Source organism: Drosophila obscura, unplaced genomic scaffold (assembly GCF_018151105.1).
Source record: "Drosophila obscura isolate BZ-5 IFL unplaced genomic scaffold, ASM1815110v1 contig_179, whole genome shotgun sequence".
Taxonomy (NCBI): domain Eukaryota; kingdom Metazoa; phylum Arthropoda; class Insecta; order Diptera; family Drosophilidae; genus Drosophila; species Drosophila obscura.
The window spans coordinates 2,866,047-2,886,476 of record NW_024542766.1 but is presented as its reverse complement, the minus strand read 5'-3'; the positions used below and the strand labels follow the sequence as shown (position 1 = coordinate 2,886,476).

The 20,430-nt window shown below is 42.5% G+C and overlaps 2 protein-coding genes across 3 annotated transcripts; one reads left to right on the top strand and one right to left on the bottom strand.

The window, feature by feature from the left end:
- The first annotated feature begins 8,993 nt into the window (after positions 1–8,993).
- On the top strand, positions 8,994–13,631 carry LOC111072041 (neurotrimin). The gene is made up of 6 exons (XM_022363630.2): positions 8,994–9,319; positions 12,339–12,582; positions 12,648–13,003; positions 13,067–13,348; positions 13,408–13,479; positions 13,540–13,631. The coding sequence occupies exons 1-6, from the start codon at positions 9,238–9,240 to the stop codon at positions 13,629–13,631; spliced, it is 1,128 nt and encodes a 375-aa protein (XP_022219322.2). The 5' UTR covers positions 8,994–9,237.
- Positions 13,632–13,648: 17 nt separating this feature from the next.
- Positions 13,649–20,313, bottom strand: LOC111072040. 2 transcript variants are annotated; one of them, XM_022363628.2, is made up of 4 exons: positions 20,048–20,313; positions 17,884–18,687; positions 14,953–15,246; positions 13,649–14,889 (listed from the first exon to the last, which is right to left on the bottom strand). In XM_022363628.2, the coding sequence occupies exons 2-4, from the start codon at positions 18,562–18,564 to the stop codon at positions 14,584–14,586; spliced, it is 1,281 nt and encodes a 426-aa protein (XP_022219320.2). In that variant the 5' UTR covers positions 18,565–18,687; positions 20,048–20,313; the 3' UTR covers positions 13,649–14,583. The 2 variants fall into 2 exon arrangements, with proteins under 2 accessions (XP_022219320.2, XP_022219319.2); XM_022363627.2 differs by lacking the exon at positions 20,048–20,313 and adding an exon at positions 19,666–19,961.
- Between the last annotated feature and the right edge of the window lie 117 nt (positions 20,314–20,430).

Genomic DNA, 20,430 nt, shown 5'->3' with positions numbered 1-20,430 from the left:
TCTGCCTCCACTTTCCACCGCCCAAATGGCAGAAAACCGTTAAATTCAAATCTGAGATACCAGGCGCACAGAAATCAGCAGAAGGTCGCTGCTTTTTTTAAATTCTCTTTTTGTATTGTTTCTCTTTGTATTTCGTTGCTCTCTTTTTTCGCTCTCATTTTTCCCATTTTCTTCCTCCACTTTCCACCGCCCAAATGGCAGAAAACCGTTATATTCAAATCTGAGATACCAGGCGCACAGAAATCAGCAGAAGGTCGCTGCTTTTTTTAAATTCTCTTTTTTTCTTGTTTCTCTTTGTATTTCGTTGCTCTCTTTTTTCGCTCTCATTTTTCCCATTTTCTGCCTCCACTTTCCACCGCCCAAATGGCCGAAAACCGTTAAATTCAAATCTAGATACCAGGCGCACAGAAATCAGCAGAAGGTCGCTGCTTTTTTTAAATTCTCTTTTTTTCTTGTTTCTCTTTGTATTTCGTTGCTCTCTTTTTTCGCTCTCATTTTTCCCATTTTCTGCCTCCACTTTCCACCGCCCAAATGGCAGAAAACCGTTAAATTCAAATCTGAGATACCAGGCGCACAGAAATCAGCAGAAGGTCGCTGCTTTTTTTAAATTCTCTTTTTTTCTTGTTTCTCTTTGTATTTCGTTGCTCTCTTTTTTCGCTCTCATTTTTCCCATTTTCTGCCTCCACTTTCCACCGCCCAAATGGCCGAAAACCGTTAAATTCAAATCTGAGATACCAGGCGCACAGAAATCAGCAGAAGGTCGCTGCTTTTTTTAAATTCTCTTTTTTTCTGTTTCTCTTTGTATTTCGTTGCTCTCTTTTTTCGCTCTCATTTTTCCCATTTTCTGCCTCCACTTTCCACCGCCCAAATGGCCGAAAACCGTTAAATTCAAATCTGAGATACCAGGCGCACAGAAATCAGCAGAAGGTCGCTGCTTTTTTTAAATTCTCTTTTTTTCTTGTTTCTCTTTGTATTTCGTTGCTCTCTTTTTTCGCTCTCATTTTTCCCATTTTCTGCCTCCACTTTCCACCGCCCAAATGGCCGAAACCGTTAAATTCAAATCTGAGATACCAGGCGCACAGAAATCAGCAGAAGGTCGCTGCTTTTTTTAAATTCTCTTTTTTTCTTGTTTCTCTTTGTATTTCGTTGCTCTCTTTTTTCGCTCTCATTTTTCCCATTTTCTGCCTCCACTTTCCACCGCCCAAATGGCAGAAACCGTTAAATTCAAATCTGAGATACCAGGCGCACAGAAATCAGCAGAAGGTCGCTGCTTTTTTTAATTTCTCTTTTTTTCTTGTTTCTCTTTGTATTTCGTTCTCTCTTTTTTCGCTCTCATTTTCCCATTTTCTGCCTCCACTTTCCACCGCCCCAAATGGCCGAAAACCGTTAAATTCAAATCTGAGATCAGGCGCACAGAAATCAGCAGAAGGTCGCTGCTTTTTTTAAATTCTCTTTTTTTCTTGTTTCTCTTTGTATTTCGTTGCTCTCTTTTTTCGCTCTCATTTTTCCCATTTTCTCCCTCCACTTTCCACCGCCCAAATGGCCGAAAACCGTTAAATTCAAATCTGAGATACAGGCGCACAGAAATCAGCAGAAGGTCGCTGCTTTTTTTAAATTCTCTTTTTTTCTTGTTTCTCTTTGTATTTCGTTGCTCTCTTTTTTCGCTCTCATTTTTCCCATTTTCTGCCTCCACTTTCCACCGCCCAAATGGCAGAAAACCGTTAAATTCAAATCTGAGATACCAGGCGCACAGAAATCAGCAGAAGGTCGCTGCTTTTTTTAAATTCTCTTTTTTTTTTTTTCTCTTTTATTTCGTTGCTCTCTTTTTTCGCTCTCATTTTTTCCATTTTCTGCCTCCACTTTCCACCGCCCAAATGGCCGAAAACAGTTAAATTCAAATCTGAGATACCAGGCGCACAGAAATCAGCAGAAGGTCGCTGCTTTTTTTAATTTCTCTTTTTTTCTTGTTTCTCTTTGTATTTCGTTGCTCTCTTTTTTCGCTCTCATTTTTCCCATTTTCTGCCTCCACTTTCCACCGCCCAAATGGCCGAAAACCGTTAAATTCAAATCTGAGATACCAGGCGCACAGAAATCAGCAGAAGGTCGCTGCTTTTTTTAAATTCTCTTTTTTTCTTGTTTCTCTTTGTATTTCGTTGCTCTCTTTTTTCGCTCTCATTTTTCCCATTTTCTGCCTCCACTTTCCACCGCCCAAATGGCAGAAAACCGTTAAATTCAAATCTGAGATACCAGGCGCACAGAAATCAGCAGAAGGTCGCTGCTTTTTTTAAATTCTCTTTTTTTCTTGTTTCTCTTTGTATTTCGTTGCTCTCTTTTTTCGCTCTCATTTTTCCCATTTTCTGCCTCCACTTCCACCGCCCAAATGGCAGAAAACCGTTAAATTCAAATCTGAGATACCAGGCGCACAGAAATCAGCAGAAGGTCGCTGCTTTTTTTAAATTCTCTTTTTTTCTTGTTTCTCTTTGTATTTCGTTGCTCTCTTTTTTCGCTCTCATTTTTCCCATTTTCTCCTCCACTTCCACCGCCCAAATGGCAGAAAACCGTTAAATTCAAATCTGAGATGCCAGGCGCACAGAAATCAGCAGAAGGTCGCTCTTTTTTTAAATTCTCTTTTTTTCTTGTTTCTCTTTTATTTCGTTCTCTCTTTTTTCGCTCTCATTTTTCCATTTTCTGCCTCCACTTTCCACCGCCCAAATGGCAAAAACCGTTAAATTCAAATCTGAGATACCAGGCGCACAGAAATCAGCAGAAGGTCGCTGCTTTTTTTAAATTCTCTTTTTTTCTTGTTTCTCTTTGTATTTCGTTGCTCTCTTTTTTCGCTCTCATTTTTCCCATTTTCTGCCTCCACTTCCACCGCCCAAATGGCAGAAAACCGTTAAATTCAAATCTGAGATACCAGGCGCACAGAAATCAGCAGAAGGTCGCTGCTTTTTTTAAATTCTCTTTTTTCTTGTTTCTCTTTGTATTTCGTTGCTCTCTTTTTTCGCTCTCATTTTTCCCATTTTCTCCTCCACTTTCCACCGCCCAAATGGCAGAAAACCGTTAAATTCAAATCTGAGATACCAGGCGCACAGAAATCAGCAGAAGGTCGCTGCTTTTTTTAAATTCTCTTTTTTTCTTGTTTCTCTTTGTATTTCGTTGCTCTCTTTTTTCGCTCTCATTTTTCCCATTTTCTGCCTCCACTTTCCACCGCCCAAATGGCCGAAAACCGTTAAATTCAAATCTGAGATACCAGGCGCACAGAAATCAGCAGAAGGTCGCTGCTTTTTTTAAATTCTCTTTTTTCTTGTTTCTCTTTTTGTATTTCGTTGCTCTCTTTTTTCGCTCTCATTTTCCCATTTTCTGCCTCCACTTTCCACCGCCAAATAGCAAAAACCGTTAAATTCAAATCTAATACAGGCGCACAGAAATCAGCAGAAGGTCGCTCTTTTTTTAAATTCTCTTTTTTTCTTGTTTCTCTTTGTATTTCGTTGCTCTCTTTTTTCGCTCTCATTTCCCATTTTCTGCCTCCACTTTCCACCGCCAAATGGCAGAAAACCGTTAAATTCAAATCTGAGATACCAGGCGCACAGAAATCAGCAGAAGGTCGCTCTTTTTTTAAATTCTTTTTTTTCTTGTTTCTCTTTGTATTTCGTTGCTCTCTTTTTTCGCTCTCATTTTTCCCATTTTCTGCCTCCACTTTCCACCGCCAAATGGCGAAAATTAAATTAATTGAGATCGCGCTTTTTTAAATTCTTTTTCTTGTTCTCTTTTTCTTCTCTCTTTTTTCGCCTCTTTTCCTTTCTCCGCCCAATGGCGAAACCGTTAAATCAAATCTGAGGCGCCAGAAATCGCAGAAGGTCGCTCTTTTTTTAAATTCTCTTTTTTTCTTGTTTCTCTTTGTATTTCGTTGCTCTCTTTTTTCGCTCTCATTTTCCCTTTCTGCCTCCACCTTCCACCGCCCAAATGGCGAAACCGTAAATTCAAATCGGAGGCACGCAGAAATCAGCAAAAGGTCGCTCTTTTTTAATTCTCTTTTTTCTTGTTTCTCTTTGTATTTCGTTGCTCTCTTTTTTCGCTCTCATTTTTCCCATTTTCTGCCTCCACTTCCACCGCCCAAATGGCAGAAAACCGTTAAATTCAAATCTAAAGGCGCACAGAAATCGCAGAAGGTCGCTGCTTTTTTTTCTTTTTTCTTTTTCTCTTTGTATTTCGTTGCTCTCTTTTTTCCCTTTTTCCCATTTTCTGCCTCCACTTTCCACCGCCAAGGCGAAACCGTTAAAATCTGAAATACCAACAGAAACACAGAAAAAAACGCATTTTTTAAATCTCTTTTTTCTTGTTTCTTTTTATTTCGTTGCTCTTTTTTTCGCTCTCATTTTCCGTTTTCTGCCTCCACTTCCACCAGGCAAAAACCGAAAAAGCCAGGCGAAGAAATCAGCAAAGGTTGATAATTTATAAAAAGCAGCGACCTTCTGCTGATTTCGGTGCGCCTTTTGCTCTCATTTAATTTAACGGTTTTCTGCCATTTGGGCGGTGGAAAGTGGAGGCAGAAAACGGGAAAAATGAGAGCGAAAAAAGAGAGCGAAATCAAAGAGAAACAAGAAAAAAAAAAAGTTTAAAAAAAGCGCGACCTTCTGCTGATTTCTGTGCGCCTGGTATCTCAGATTTGAATTTAACGGTTTTCGGCCATTTGGCGGTGGAAAGTGGAGGCAGAAAATGGGAAAAATGAGAGCGAAAAAAGAGAGCAACGAAATACAAAGAGAAACAAGAAAAAAAGAGAATTTAAAAAAAGCAGCGACCTTCTGCTGATTTCTGTGCGCCTGGTATCTCAGATTTGAATTTAACGGTTTTCGCTCCATTTGGGCGGTGGAAGTGGAGGCAGAAAATGGGAAAATGAGAGCGAAAAAAGAGAGCAACGAAATACAAAGAGAAACAAGAAAAAAAAAGAATTTAAAAAAGAGCGACCTTCTGCTGATTTCTGTGCGCCTGGTCCTCAGATTTGAATTTAACGGTTTTCTGCCATTTGGGCGGTGGAAAGTGGAGGCAGAAAATGGGAAAAAGAAGAGCGAAAAAAGAGAGCAACGAAATACAAAGAGAAACAAGAAAAAAGAGAATTTAAAAAAAGCAGCGACCTTCTGCTGATTTCTGTGCGCCTGGTATCTCAGATTTGAATTTAACGGTTTTCGCCATTTGGCGGTGGAAAGTGGAGGCAGAAAATGGGAAAAATGAGAGCGAAAAAAGAGAGCAACGAAATACAAAGAGAAACAAGAAAAAAGAGAATTTAAAAAAAGCAGCGACCTTCTGCTGATTTCTGTGCGCCTGGATCTCAGATTTGAATTTAACGGTTTTCGGCCATTTGGGCGGTGGAAAGTGGAGGCAGAAAATGGGAAAATGAGAGCGAAAAAAGAGAGCAACGAAATACAAAGAGAAACAAGAAAAAAAGAGAATTTAAAAAAAGCAGCGACCTTCTGCTGATTTCTGTGCGCCTGGTATCTCAGATTTGAATTTAACGGTTTTCGGCCATTTGGGCGGTGGAAAGTGGAGGCAGAAAATGGGAAAAATGAGAGCGAAAAAAGAGAGCAACGAAATACAAAGAGAAACAAGAAAAAAAGAGAATTTAAAAAAAGCGACCTCTGCGATTGGCGTTGTAAGGTCGTGGGGTGGGGGGGGGGGGAGCGAAAAAAGATATTTAAAAAAAGCAGCGACCTTCTGCTGATTTCTGTGCGCCTGGTCTCTCAGATTTGAATTTAACGGTTTTCGGCCATTTGGGCGGTGGAAAGTGGAGGCAGAAAATGGGAAAAATGAGAGCGAAAAAAGAGAGCAACGAAATACAAAGAGAAACAAGAAAAAAAGAGAATTTAAAAAAAGCAGCGACCTTCTGCTGATTTCTGTGCGCCTGGCATCTCAGATTTGAATTTAACGGTTTTCGGCCATTTGGGCGGTGGAAAGTGGAGGCAGAAAATGGGAAAAATGAGAGCGAAAAAAGAGAGCAACGAAATACAAAGAGAAACAAGAAAAAAAGAGAATTTAAAAAAAGCAGCGACCTTCTGCTGATTTCTGTGCGCCTGGTATCTCAGATTTGAATTTAACGGTTTTCTGCCATTTGGGCGGTGGAAAGTGGAGGCAGAAAATGGGAAAAATGAGAGCGAAAAAAGAGAGCAACGAAATACAAAGAGAAACAAGAAAAAAAGAGAATTTAAAAAAAGCAGCGACCTTCTGCTGATTTCTGTGCGCCTGGTATCTCAGATTTGAATTTAACGGTTTTCGGCCATTTGAGCGGTGGAAAGTGGAGGCAGAAAATGGGAAAAATGAGAGCGAAAAAAGAGAGCAACGAAATACAAAGAGAAACAAGAAAAAAAGAGAATTTAAAAAAAGCAGCGACCTTCTGCTGATTTCTGTGCGCCTGGTATCTCAGATTTGAATTTAACGGTTTTCGGCCATTTGGGCGGTGGAAAGTGGAGGCAGAAAATGGGAAAAATGAGAGCGAAAAAAGAGAGCAACGAAATACAAAGAGAAACAAGAAAAAAAGAGAATTTAAAAAAAGCAGCGACCTTCTGCTGATTTCTGTGCGCCTGGTATCTCAGATTTGAATTTAACGGTTTTCGCCATTTGGGCGGTGGAAGTGGAGGCAGAAAATGGGAAAAATGAGAGCGAAAAAAGAGAGCAACGAAATACAAAGAGAAACAAGAAAAAAAGAAATTTAAAAAAAGCAGCGACCTTCTGCTGATTTCTGTGCGCCTGGTATCTCAGATTTGAATTTAACGGTTTTCTGCCATTTGGGCGGTGGAAAGTGGAGAGGAAAGGGAAAAATGAGAAAAAAAGAGAGCAACGAAATTCAAAGAGAAGAAAAAGAGAATTTAAAAAAAGCAGCGACCTTCTGCTGATTTCTGTGCGCCTGGTATCTCAGATTTGAATTTAACGGTTTTCTGCCATTTGGGCGGTGGAAAGTGGAGGCAGAAAATGGGAAAAATGAGAGCGAAAAAAGAGAGCAACGAAATACAAAGAGAAACAAGAAAAAAAGAGAATTTAAAAAAAGCAGCGACCTTCTGCTGATTTCTGTGCGCCTGGTATCACAGATTTGAATTTAACGGTTTTCGGCCATTTGGGCGGTGGAAAGTGGAGGCAGAAAATGGGAAAAATGAGAGCGAAAAAAGAGAGCAACGAAATACAAAGAGAAACAAGAAAAAAAGAAAATTTAAAAAAAGCAGCGACCTTCTGCTGATTTCTGTGCGCCTGGTATCTCAGATTTGAATTTAACGGTTTTCTGCCATTTGGGCGGTGGAAAGTGGAGGCAGAAAATGGGAAAAATGAGAGCGAAAAAAGAGAGCAACGAAATACAAAGAGAAACAAGAAAAAAAGAGAATTTAAAAAAAGCAGCGACCTTCTGCTGATTTCTGTGCGCCTGGTATGAGCAGATCTGAAAATTTTGGTTTCGAGCTCCACCAAATTGATGCGTGTTGTTCTAAAACAATTGACAATAACAAGCAAGTTTTGTTTTATTCTTTTCCGTTATTTTCCGACCGATCATGACGTGCGACCTCTTCCTGTGATCGGAAAAATGTCCTTGATTTGATGGAGTCCTTTCATAAATTTCTGGTTTTATCCGTTAGTTGTTGTCCGATCAGGGTGTGCCAAGGCTTCCTGTGATCAGAAAAATATCCCTAGACCTGGATAGGTCATCAGTCATCCACATACGAGGCCCACGCCTTCTCGTGATCGGGAGAATATCCCTAAATTTGTAATAAAAAAAAAAAGGGTCAATTATTGACATTAATTTTATTTAGTTTAAGAAACTACCACTCATTGTGGTGGCACCACAGTGTTGCACGTTTATTTTTAAGCCGATTTTTAATTCAATCGCTAAAACTCTGCCACTTCTCATCGGATCTGGACGTGATGGAACCCATCAATGTCAATATTTTTAGTTTAATTGCTATTGCTCCGCTATTCCACATCTGATCTGGAAATCTCTGGAATTCCTCGTACGTACTGGGCTGTCCACGCCTTCTTGTGATCGGAGGAACATGCTCGATGGGGTCCTTATCAAGTATCAAGGGTATTTTCCATAGAGTTTAGCTTGTTATTAAGTATTATTAAGTATTTAGTATAACGAAGGAAACTTAAACATATATTTGCACGAATTTCTTATACTCCTGTACTTCCCTGGTTACTTTATCCAACTCTATCAAATTCGAGCAAACTCTTCAGTTTTCTGCACCGAGAGAAACTTGCATATGCCAGCAAAAGATTTCCCCCAAGAGTAGAACAACAACTTGGAATATTATCATTATTGTTATCGCTATTGAAAAGCGCTAATTGTGCGCAAATAATGAGCCACACTCGTACGTGGCGGCATGCCGGGAAGCACACACATGCAAACCTGTTAGGAAACTGCTGGCGAGGCAGAAAAGACAGGCGCCACAGGATGCGAAGAAAGGTGAAAAGCTTGGCGGAATATAGAGATGTGCAGACGTTTGAGTATGTGTGGCATTTTTCGGGGTTAATTAGAATGGGTATTGAGAAACAATTCGAAAGGGAGAGTTGCTAGGTGAATGGACTCCATTTATGGTATTCTCGTGCACACTTCCTTGTACGCCCAATCAAATGTCCTTTTCCGCCAGTCCGGTGTCACATACTCGTGCCATGAGACACAGCAACAGCAGTGGCAAAAGCTAGTACTACAACTACGACGAGCGTCACGTGCATAGGAAAATATTACGTTGGGCGCTTTATGAATGAAACATTTACTATTGCATACCTTCGCCTTCGCCTTGGCCACCCCCCTGCAATATCCACTCCACTTTATGCCACACTGCTTGGGGCACCTTGACTACTGGCCGCAACAGCCCACTCCCGCTCCCATTCCCACTCGGCCTGCCAGCAAGACACATGCGCAACGCCATCGCATTGCCATCGCCATAGCCAGGCAGCGTTTGAATTTTGAATATGAATTTTGACACTTGATTATCAGCACCGCTCGCAGTTCGCGGCCAGTTCCAACTGTGTGCAGACGTTCGTCTCCGGCATCCATCGGCAGGAAAAGCGGAAGGAAATTTTACTAAAATAAACCGAAAAAAAATAAGTTCACATTAGTGCAGCGGAAACTCAGCTTGGGCTAGTGAAAGTGATAACAAAAAAAAGAAAAAGGATAAAAGAAAAGAGTACAACATTTAGGCAAAAGTTTTGCACTTTGGTTGGCACTTAAGTGGATGTCCAAGCCAGGCCAGATCTGGGAATATGAGAAAAGGCTTCGCTGATATCTGGCTCCTGCTGCACTGCGTGTGTCTGAGCTGGGCCAGCTTCTCGGAGTTAAACAACTGTAAGTTGGCTCTAAGCTAAAGCTTTCTAAGGGGGATATACAATGCAGAGAATATATAAAATAAATACAATTAAGAGCAACGAAAGTTTAACGGGGAGAATAATTTGCAATTAAAAAAGAATCAAACAAAAAACTTTACGAATTACAATTAATTGTAATATATAATATAATATAATAATATCTATATAATATATAATTAATTATAAATATAATTTAAATTAAATTTAATATATTTAAAATGCACCTCCAAATGGAAAATAATTAGAGTTAAAATCGAATAGAAAGGGTTTAATTATTGCGACCTTCTATCCTTTAATCCGATCCTTTAGTTTCCAGCCCATAAATATTAGAAACACTTTGAGGAACATCAGTTAAACGGCAACATAAATTTCGCCGCGAAGGTTCAGCTAATTGACTACATTTAACGTGGAAAATATCCGAAACAAGAGTGCTAACGAAAAGCGTTATAAATACCAACAGCAGTGGGCGCCAAATGGCGGGGGAGGCGGCAGCAATCGGAAGTCCAACGAGTCCATAAGTGAATAAACTGTGGCCAACATATTCCCCAGACAGAAGGGATAGGGACAGGGGAAGAGAGCAGCGAGGAGGAGCAACTTCCGCTTGGGAAAAATGGGCGCCCAAAAACCCAAACCCCGCTCAAAAATCGCACAACACAGAAAAACAAAACAAATTTTGCTTGACTTTGGGAAGCCAAATGCGATAAATATATCAGAAATTGTTTTTAAATCAATGTGCCAAATGCAAAATAAACAGAAATATTGGCAGGGTAGCCGCAGTGTGCGATAAGAAAGTGAGAATTGAGTGGTTCGGGCCAAGAATGATGTCCCAAAACCCCAAAACTAAAACTCCATCAGCCATTGCCAGCTCCATTCTTCCTCCCAGCAGGCCACCAGACGGACAGCCAACCAGACAGACAGACAGACAGACAATCGCGGAAAGGCGACGTTTTTCACTTCCTATTGCACTCTGCGCTATTTTCTTGCCACTTTTTTGTGGCTGGTCGTGCTACTGATTTTCTGCTGCTGCTGCTGCTGAAGTGTTAAGGATAGCTGTGGTGCTGCAGTCCCCCTGCAGTGGGGTAGGGGCACAGTCTTTTTTTTTTTTTGGCAGACATTGCGTGCTGATTGTGTTGCGTTCCGCCTGAAAACGGCAGACGGTTGGAGTGTCTAACAGACAGGACATTCACTTTCCGTTTCAAGTTCAACAGTGTGGGGATAGAACTCCTCCATGGAGCTGGATTCCAGCTGTGTGTTTTAAACAAAAAAGATCGAAGCGTAATGCAAATACAATCCAAAGGAGACAAGAATACAACCTATGGAAAATCAAAATGTTCTATTGAAATTCTCTAAGACCGCATAGAGTATCCTACAGAGACTACCATGAATTTCCTGCCACAAAGTTAGCAACAGGAAAACCATTTAGCGGCCACAAAGTTAAATGCGAATTTGCATTACCTGCCCAGACATACTATAGTACTATAGTAGTATACCCACCTATGGTTAAAAGTCTCGCTTGTCCCTTTCTTTGGAATGTTTCAATATGCAAACATGCAATAACCAAATTGCAATAACAGCAGCAACCACAGGCAGCCAAACAATGGCTTCTCATACATGCCCACCCCAACATGGGTAGTGGAGTGAAGTGGCGTGGTGTGGTGTGTGCCCCGGCATACCGAACCCAAACATAATCGCAAATTATAGGCTATATAGCGTGGCATCGTCGTAGGCTTCCCCAGCCCAATCTGATGCTAGTTTGGTTGAAATACGCCCACACCCGCACCTGCACCCGCACCGCAATCAGTGTAAGAGGTGGCGGCGGTCGTCGCCGTTCAAATGTAAAAGTGGAGCCAGTAGCCAGCTTTTTACAATTTTCCCGGTACCAGCAGCTCCCTCTGCTCTATTAGATTTTTGCATTTTTTCGGGCTATTATTTGGTCATAATTGTAATTTAGGTATTTGCTGTGTGTGAGGTGAGCAAACGAAGGGCTCCACGCTCGACCCCTCCTGGCCGCAGCGTGTGGCGGAGGGTTGAAGGGGCCGAGCCACAAAATCATGCTACTTGTTAGGCATGTGATGTGATTTCTATTTTTTTCCGCTATTGCGATGGGGGGTGTCATGGTCTGAGGTCTGTGTGCGGTTAGGCGGGCGGTTAGAGGCTGACGGCCAAATGTCAAAGTCTTGTGGTCGGGTAGCTTGACTGGAAAATGATTGCGAGTTGAGTTGAATTCCATTGTACCCTCCCATCAAAAAAATTATCAGTTTTAGCTGCAAGGTGTTTGAACTCTTATGAAGGGGAGCCCACGATATTGAAGAAAGGAGTAATAAAATCCTTTTAAAAATCAACTGAGTACGTTAAAGTTTTCTTTAAATTCCCCTGGATCTTCAAACTGAAACCATCTGAACCTGAACATCCTGCTCATAATTTTCCTGCTTAAGAACCTTTTTTTTTCAAAGTCTGGCGGCGTGGGGTCATCCCTAATAAACAGTTAATTTAACTAATTGTTGGATTATTTGCTGTTTTCCTTCGCTTAATGTTGGCTTGGTCAAATTTATGGCCGCTGGATAATATTTTGGAAATATCTTTGACCACTTTGGCGGGGCATCTGGCAAGCGTTGACAATTTTCCCCTCGAGCCGTTGACATTCTGCAGACACAGGCAGAAATGCGCCTCGGAAAAGCTATTAAATAATTATATTTAAAATTGTGGATTAGAAATGGAGAACGTTGGCAGGCGGCCGAACATTTTGCCAAAACAAATTATTGTAAATTCAATTATATTTTCTCGCCCGAGTTCCTTCCAATGGATACAGCGCAAAGGCCAACATCTAGCATTTGCAAGCCTCATAAAGCACTCCCTCCCCTACTAACCCAGGGTGGACTGCCACTGGCACTGGCACTGCTACCCCTGCCACAGGCCACAGTTATGAGTATATCTGCTGCCCCATTTAGTACTCTAATAAGCAGAGCCATAAATGTCAACCAACCTTCGTTCGTTTCCAGCGGATCCCAAGTTCAGTGGTCCCATCAACAATGTAACCATACCCGTGGGACGCGACGCAATGCTCACTTGTGTGGTCCACGAGCTGGTTAGCTTCAAGGTGGCCTGGCTGCGGGTGGACACGCAGACCATTCTCAGCATACAGAACCATGTCATCACCAAGAATCATCGCATTGCCATCTCCCACACGGAGCATCGCATCTGGCAGCTGAAGATACGCGATGTCCAGGAATCGGATCGTGGATGGTTTGTTGCTATTTAATGAGGGACAGGGACAGGCAGCAGCTAAATTCCCCTTCGATTTGCTGCAGGTACATGTGCCAAATCAACACAGATCCCATGAAGAGCCAAATGGGCTACCTGGATGTGGTGGTGCCGCCCGATATTGTTGATTTTCAGACCAGCCAGGATGTGGTGCGTGCCACGGGTCAGAACGTGACCCTCACTTGCTATGCAACAGGCGTTCCCACGCCCACCATCACATGGCGCCGCGAGGAGTCCACGCCGCTCTGGCTGACGGACGAGGGCGCTCAAGAGGTCTACAGCGTCGAAGGACAAAATCTAACGCTGTGGCAAGTGCAGAGGACTCACATGGGTGCCTATCTGTGCATCGCCTCCAATGGGGTCCCTCCAACGGTGAGCAAGCGCGTCATGCTGGTGGTGAACTGTAAGTAGATAGATTTATGATGGATAAATCATACGATTTTACTTGATTTGATTTAATTGACAGTTGCGCCCACAATCTGGACACGATACGATACCATTTATGTGGGTCTGGGCCAGAAAGTCAGCCTGGAATGCATCACCGAATCGCAGCCGGCGTCTGTGAACTTCTGGCTGAAGGACACCGAGCTGCTGCAGGGTGGCTCCTACGAGTCCGTCGCTGTGGATCATGCCTATCGGATTGTGATGCGCATCACCCTGCGACCGGTGACCAAGCGCGACTTTGGCGAGTACAAATGCATAGCGAAGAATGCGCTGGGCGAAACGGAGCGGAGCATCACAGTCCACCGTAAGTTGTGCCACATTTAATATGGATCGTTAAATGTCACGTCTTTACTCCGATTACAGATAAAGCTAAGAAGCACGGGCAGCATTCGCACCAGACTTCCTCGCACGAGAGCCAATTCATCGTCATCGAAGGTCTGCAGTCAGTCTCACATTTTTTGAGCATTCTCTCAAATGTCCTTTTACATCTTTCAGAGTATTTGGCGAATGTGGCCCATCGGTTCTGCAGTTTCCATTCGGTTTGGCTGATACTTCTGTGTTTTGTGAATAAAGTTTCCATTTTGTAAACAGTCAAAAAAGCGGCTTGTCTTTTGAGCCACTTTTGAGGCGTGACTCCATCATTTATATATGTATATATATATATCCTAATTCACAATTTCATATTAAGTATTAAATATAATTTCGGTTACATGGTACATTGACCGATTCCGGGATAAAGTAATGCAGGTGTGAAACATTCGACAATCAAAGAATAAAGTAAATACCCCCGTGTTCGTTCCACTACGGCACATTCGTAGAAATATGCGAAAATATATTCATGTGCAGTACGAATTCAAGCATCATTCGACACTTTGAATGTTTCGGCTTCAGATGAATGTAGATAGGAAATTCCCTATACTATAGAAAACAAATACAAACGGTGGTTGTAGCACGATATTTAGGAGGAATAAGGTATTGCTGGAAAGCTGAAATTAGCTGTTGCGAATGTAAATGTGCCGCTAATGGAACTGTGCTATAAAATCAAATATTTTGATTATGCTCTTTTCGGGTGCATACACATACACATACGCGTACGCGTACGCGTATTAATTAAGTTTTGATTTGCGGGCTAAATAAAATTGTTCTAGGTCGTCATTCATACATTTAAAATTAACTACAATTCGCTTTAGTTATGTACAATTGGGTTTTGGTACCTTAATCAAAGATCAATTGAATATTTAGCTAAGACTCGAATTGCAAACTTTGCGCTTAACTAAAGGAGAATTCATTAATTGTCAACAAGTGTCTGTCTATAAATGAATGATGGTCGTCTAGTTAGTCCCTTGCTATCCTTTCTTTTTTTTCTTTCCTTTTTTGTTTTGTGGCAATAAATTACGTGTGATAATTGTTAGAGCGTGTCGAGGTCAAGGTTGGGTGGTTTGTTTTGGCTTACAAATTAAGAGCGTTTTGTGTGTGTTTATGTGAGGATGTGTTAATGCGCTAGCCTAAGACTGGTCTTGCTTAGAATTAATGCTATGCTCAGCTTGAGCTGTCGTGACCGTTGACCCCCAGCTTGGGGGGCGGCAACTCCATTTTGGGCACTTCAATGGCCGGCGGCGGCGTGGCGCCCTTGGCCTTGGCCAGTACATCCCTCTGCTCGTAGATCTCGTTCACCAGCTTCTTCACAAACGGATGATTGAACTTTCCCTCCGTCGAGTCGAAGAACTCCTGATGCTTCAGCAGGCAATTGTCGCGCTTCTCGTACTCAAACGCCTGCATCACCATGTCCAGGCGATCCAGATCCTTGACGAATCTGCTCTCAGCGCTCTCTGCATGCTCGTATTCCTAATGATGGATGGAAAAATTAGTATACTGCGAGATCAAAGAGTTGTCTGATGGATGTCTCACCTCGAAGAGTTCCATTATGCGCTTGCCGCGGGGTTCGATCAGCTTGCATATATCCTCCATTGCCTTGAACTCCATGGCCCGCTTTTCCTCCTTGGACACGCCACAGAATGGGGTTATATCGCCCACTAGACTCTCGGCCAGGTCGTGCACCAGCGCCAGTTCCATGCATCGTATCTGGTTGAGTCCCTCGCTGCCATCCAGCAGAAAGGTGAGCATGCTCATCCGATACATGTGACCCGAAATCGATTCGCAGTCGTTGACATCACGCAGCACCCATCCAGTGCGTTTGGTGTGCTGTTGGATAGAGAGACAGACAGGCAGACTGGGTTAGTGGAAATGTAATACGTATTGTCGCTGGAACTGTGGCATCTTTCCATGGATGATTCCATGCCTCCCCCACTAAGCACTCTGCCTAATTAAAAACATTCGATGGCGCGCGACGCTGGTGACATCGTTGCACACATCAAGGCTGATGCCTCGCTGACGCTGAGGCCCCTGCCACAAGCGTGCTGAGGCCTTCAACTTAAACCTGCCATCGAGGGCGCTTACACGCTTTGTAGACTGTTGCTATTTGATCAATAACAGTTTTATTTATAGCAACAGTCGCTGCGGTATGCGGTCGGGCCCAGAGACCTAGTTGCATGCCCATTTGCCGAAGCAGCTGCCTGTCTCTTGCCAAAGGTAGAAATTGGGTTTCCTGTTTCACCCAAACTCTTATATGACCAGACTATATAGCTCACAGTCCGTGACTTATCGGGCTAGGCTGATTATCTCTGGCCAATTCCGAGCTGTAGCCACGTAATGAAGTGCAATTGTTGGCGTTATCAGAGACCCCAGCACACGCTCCCCAACGCCAATCCGAATGAGCTCTGAGGTTGAATCAACATGCATAATGATGCACAAAATAAATGGATATAGCAACTATACATATACATATACATATATATATATATAGATAAGAATACTACTAATAACAATGATTTGTAGGATGTATGGGATTCAGTTGAATAAATGAAGTTGATTGACTCAAAAAATGCAATTAATATTGACTTTATCTCTCGAGTATCCAGTAATGAAAGTATTCCTGGACAAGGATGGGTCATTGAATTAGGGAACCAGATGGAACCAGATATCGTTCAGTCTCTCTTGTAGTTCATCAACAGACACAACAAATTGGTTGTATTCTCATTTCAGCTAATGGCTCCATTTCACCCTGCCATCACAGATAGCAGTATTCATTTCAATTTTGTTTTGAAAACAGAACATCGTCGATCAACCCCTCTATGTAGAGATACACACCACAAAATTCTCCCATATAGCGTCTATATTTTGAAGGCCAAGATCAAAGTCACGAGCGGATTTGCCTTTCTTATTTGTTGCGCTCTATATGCGCTTTATGTACTATAAAGAAAATTTAGAAAATTGCCAGTGGGAATATTTCGTTATGCCTTTGTCAAATTCTGTTGTCCGACGTACGTCAATGCTGACGACTGAGAATTTATTGTATTGCTCACTGAAATTCAAGATTATTCTAGATATTTCAGCAAAATAAATACGAATTTCATGGGGCCTCACGTGAGCGAGCCAATGTTTTGGAACTTTGCTTTCTCGGGTTCAGAAACCATTTCGGCATTGAGTGGCATTTCCACCGATGGACGGCGGGGCAGCCTGCTCAAACTGCAATCGATTCGCTTTTTGGGGGCCTTCTTGTCGATAAGAAAATGAGTCCCGTGCTGTCGTTGTTGTCTTCATAATTTTGTTGAAAGTTTCGAATGAGCTCTGATTAGATACAAGTTAAGCTATCTCTAGCAGAGGGTTCGGTTCGGTTCGGGGAAAGTGATAGTGGGTATGGAACGCTCTAGCAGCTAGCTCTCTTGACTTTTGCTCTGTTTGCTTGGGTTTTTGTTGATTTAAAACAGCTGTTCTTTGTCTCTGCTTAGGTATTTGTTTATAGTTTATAGGTAGACTTTGCTCATTTAACTGCATCTGGCTTAGTTGTGTAAAATATTACAAAATTACTCAGCTAATTTCAAGCACAGACTACAATGTATAGCGAGAGCATTGTTCAAATACACAATACACAAGATATATTGTATATATGTATGTATGTATTTTTTTTGGCAACCGACTATACAAATTCATTCCGAGAGGGACACGAGAGCGAGGTTGTCCCACATATTATACAATATTCTTACAAAAAGAACGAACAAAAGAATGAAAAGAGCGTCGATAGAATAGAATAGATTATACAAAAAATAAATAAATATACTTTTAGCACTCGGTTCGCTTTCGTTTTTGTTTATTTTCTGTTTGGCTCTCTGTTTGCGAATGAAATTGGGGGATTTTGAGTAAATATTTTGATAGAATATCTCCCATACAATGCCCTAATGCCCAGATATTGTTGATAGAATCTCTATCCCCTCTATATGACTCAATCAAATAATTCCTATCTGAATCATATAGGATGCAATGCGTTAAGCAAATATTGCCAATCATATATGATTTGTTATACGACGCTATATACCCAGAGCTCGCTCTAATCTCTTGGCAAAATTGTGTTAACCAAAGCCTTATTATACTCCAGTCTCAAGGTTGATGCCCCTCACAAAATATAATCTCCTTCATATAAGGCTGAGATTTCACGGCCATTCAAGACATTAAGTGACGAGACGTGTCCGTCATTTAAAAAACAAAACTAATATGATTGTCACGCGATGTCGGGGAGGCTTCGATCGAGTATAGCGTACAAATTGCTGACTGAATCGGAAATCGGTCAAATCAAAGCAGCGCCCGGGTGCCAAGCACTTCCCGCGCTAAGGGTGGCGGCGGGAAAAATCGATGCGCACATATGACGCGACAGTACACAAGCAAAGCACAGCACAGCACAAAAGAGGAAACGAAACGGGTTTCTTTCTTTAGTATACTATGTACCTTTAGATTTCCGATGAGCTCCATGAACTGCAGAATCTCGGCGAGGCCAGTGCTGAAGCAGGGTTTCTTGCCCGTGCTGGAGGCAGCCTCGTGGCAGGAGGCGCTGGTGCTCGGCATGTTGGCGTCCGCTGCTGCCACATCACTGCTGGTGCTGGCGACTGCTGTGATTTCATCCGATTTGTGAGCCTGGGGCAGGGGCTCCGCTGCTAGCGAGGACATGGCGAACTTTGTGGTCGTCTGCTGTTGATTCTGTTGCTGCGAGGATTTGGCTCCGTGTCCACTGGGGGGCTGGGTATGTATGAGGCGCTGGATGTCCTGTCTGCGCTGCTGCAGCACCTTTCGGGCGAATTGCGTTGACAAGTTTCCGTTCACGTACACGTTCACGCTGTGCGCCGACTCCGAATCTGACTCTCCGTAACAGCAACCGTTGGGCTTCGAATGGGGCGAGCGAATGGCGTTGTCGCTGAAGTTTTGGTCGCTCGACAATGCTGTCGCTTGACTAGATTGCTTTGGCATTGCTGTAGTTGTAGTTGTGGTTGTGGTTGTGGCTATGGCTGTAGTTGCTGCCGCTGACGTCAGACTGCTGAGATGCCTGAGCAGCCTGTAGAGATCGCTGCCACCCACGCAGCAGTTGCCGCTATTTGCGGTCGCTGCTTTGATTATTTGCTGCAGTGAGAACATTTTTCGGAGAGAAACAGCACCAGAGACGGATTTTTTCGGAGAGAAATAGCACCAGGTGATCGTTGGCTACAAAACTGGGGGCCGAGCGTCAGACACGTGATGTGTGTATGCCGTTGGTTGAGCCTATGGGTGAGAGAGAGAGAGAGAAAACAAATCCATTAGCATGAACTCATACAGTTTGAGGAGTGCTGGGCAAGCGCTTTTTTGTTTTGGTTTTCGTTTGTCAATTTGGTTCTCATTAGCACTAATTAAAATCAATTAGTATGCTACTTTAAATAAATAAATGACTCGAATTCCTTTATTATATGTAATAAATGGAACTTTTCCAGCCACCATGTAAATGCAATACAGTTACAAAGTCATTAACAGCTGAATGCAATGCACTACAGTTTTGAAAGCTCTAGACCCAAACCTGGCGACTGTTTTTACAGCACTGAAGCGAATGCTATTCTTTAAAAACCAAACGAAATTTACGCAATTTTACAATCGAATATTCATTGCCAAAACACACACACACATTCGCGAAATACCGAATTCGTTGCTAATATATTAATGAAACGTTCAAAGTGCAATTAATGACAAAAAACAAACAATAAATACTTCTTTATCAGCTTTATACAGCTGCCGCCCCACTTCCCAGACAGCCTTATAAACATAAAACGTATGTATGTATGTTTAGAAAATGTCTACACTTATGATCAAGATAATAGGTACTCGCACTAGCTCCGTCTGTAGTTGACTGAAAAAGAAATTCGCCTATTTATGAACGATTGGTTCTTGGGAAAAATGTCGATATCCTCCCTCGAAACACTACCACTCCACACTTCCGAGAAGGTTAAGGGTCGTCGCTATTCTGTAGGTATAATCCCCTATGAAAAGGTGCTATTATGTTGCCTGAGTATTATGTTGTGTGTATTTCAGAACCATCTATACTATGAACGCTCGCTATTCTTTTCACGCAGTCCTCTCTGGTGGTGGCGTACCTATTATATTGACCCCATGTGTATATATTATGTGTAGTACTATTTTTATAGTCCATGTACATACTACTTGTGTGCATGTATATATGTACATATGTGGAGGATGAACTGTTCTGGCTACCTTGACACCACTCGGAAAGAAGTTCCGTTCCGTTTTGAGGGGCAAATAAATAGGAAGCGCGATACCGACAGGCGACACTTCAAGGCAAGGTGATGGCGGGGGGTTTTGGTTGGGTTGCTTTGTACTCTGGCTGTGTCTTGTGGCACGTAAGCAGCGGCACGTTTCTATTTTCCCCCTTTCTCTCTGCCTCTGGCCCGTTTGGATGTAAGCGACTAAGAGCGGCGCCCGCCAACGACAGACTAAAGTTTTTAATGCGACAACACAACGCGAGAACGGCGACGTTTGTAATTAGGAATATAAATAACACTAAACTAATATACAGACATCGAGAGCGACACCCACACAAGTGAACAAGCACCGACAAATAGTTAGAATTACTAACGAAATTTATGCAACAGCTCTGGGTGCATTCTGCGGCCTGTTTCTATGCACTTTTGATTCCTTTAATATATAATGCTCTGCTCGTAGTTTTATTCACTGTGCGGCTTCCGATTGACCGTTCTTCACGCCCGTGGATCTGAAAAATGCCTGCCAGCACTAGCACCATTAACAACGACAGCCGATGTCCGCCGAGCAACGACAAAGTTGCATTGTTTAATTAGCAGCAATTGCACAACAAAGTCTTGTAAATTTTAATTTTTTCGTGTACGCGGTGTGGGTGGGCGGTTGGCGGGAGCCAGCTGTTTCAGATCAGTGTGGCCGCGTCGGAAAAATGATAAAAGAGCATTTTCGTTCTCTGACAAAAGGTTGTTGCAATGAGACTGG

What these genes read in the sequence shown, in the direction of transcription:
- LOC111072040 (XM_022363628.2), bottom strand. Translation starts at nt 18,564, where the DNA reads ATGTTCTCACTGCAGCAAATAATCAAAGCAGCGACCGCAAATAGCGGC. An exon ending in AGCTCATCGGAAATCTAAAG is followed by an intron (nt 15,247 to 17,883) that starts GTACATAGTATA and finishes TCTATCCAACAG; the next exon opens with CACACCAAACGCACTGGATG. An exon ending in GCATAATGGAACTCTTCGAG is followed by an intron (nt 14,890 to 14,952) that starts GTGAGACATCCA and finishes ATCCATCATTAG; the next exon opens with GAATACGAGCATGCAGAGAG.
- LOC111072041 (XM_022363630.2), top strand. Translation starts at nt 9,238, where the DNA reads ATGAGAAAAGGCTTCGCTGATATCTGGCTCCTGCTGCACTGCGTGTGT. An exon ending in CTTCTCGGAGTTAAACAACT is followed by an intron (nt 9,320 to 12,338) that starts GTAAGTTGGCTC and finishes GTTCGTTTCCAG; the next exon opens with CGGATCCCAAGTTCAGTGGT. An exon ending in CGTCATGCTGGTGGTGAACT is followed by an intron (nt 13,004 to 13,066) that starts GTAAGTAGATAG and finishes TTTAATTGACAG; the next exon opens with TTGCGCCCACAATCTGGACA.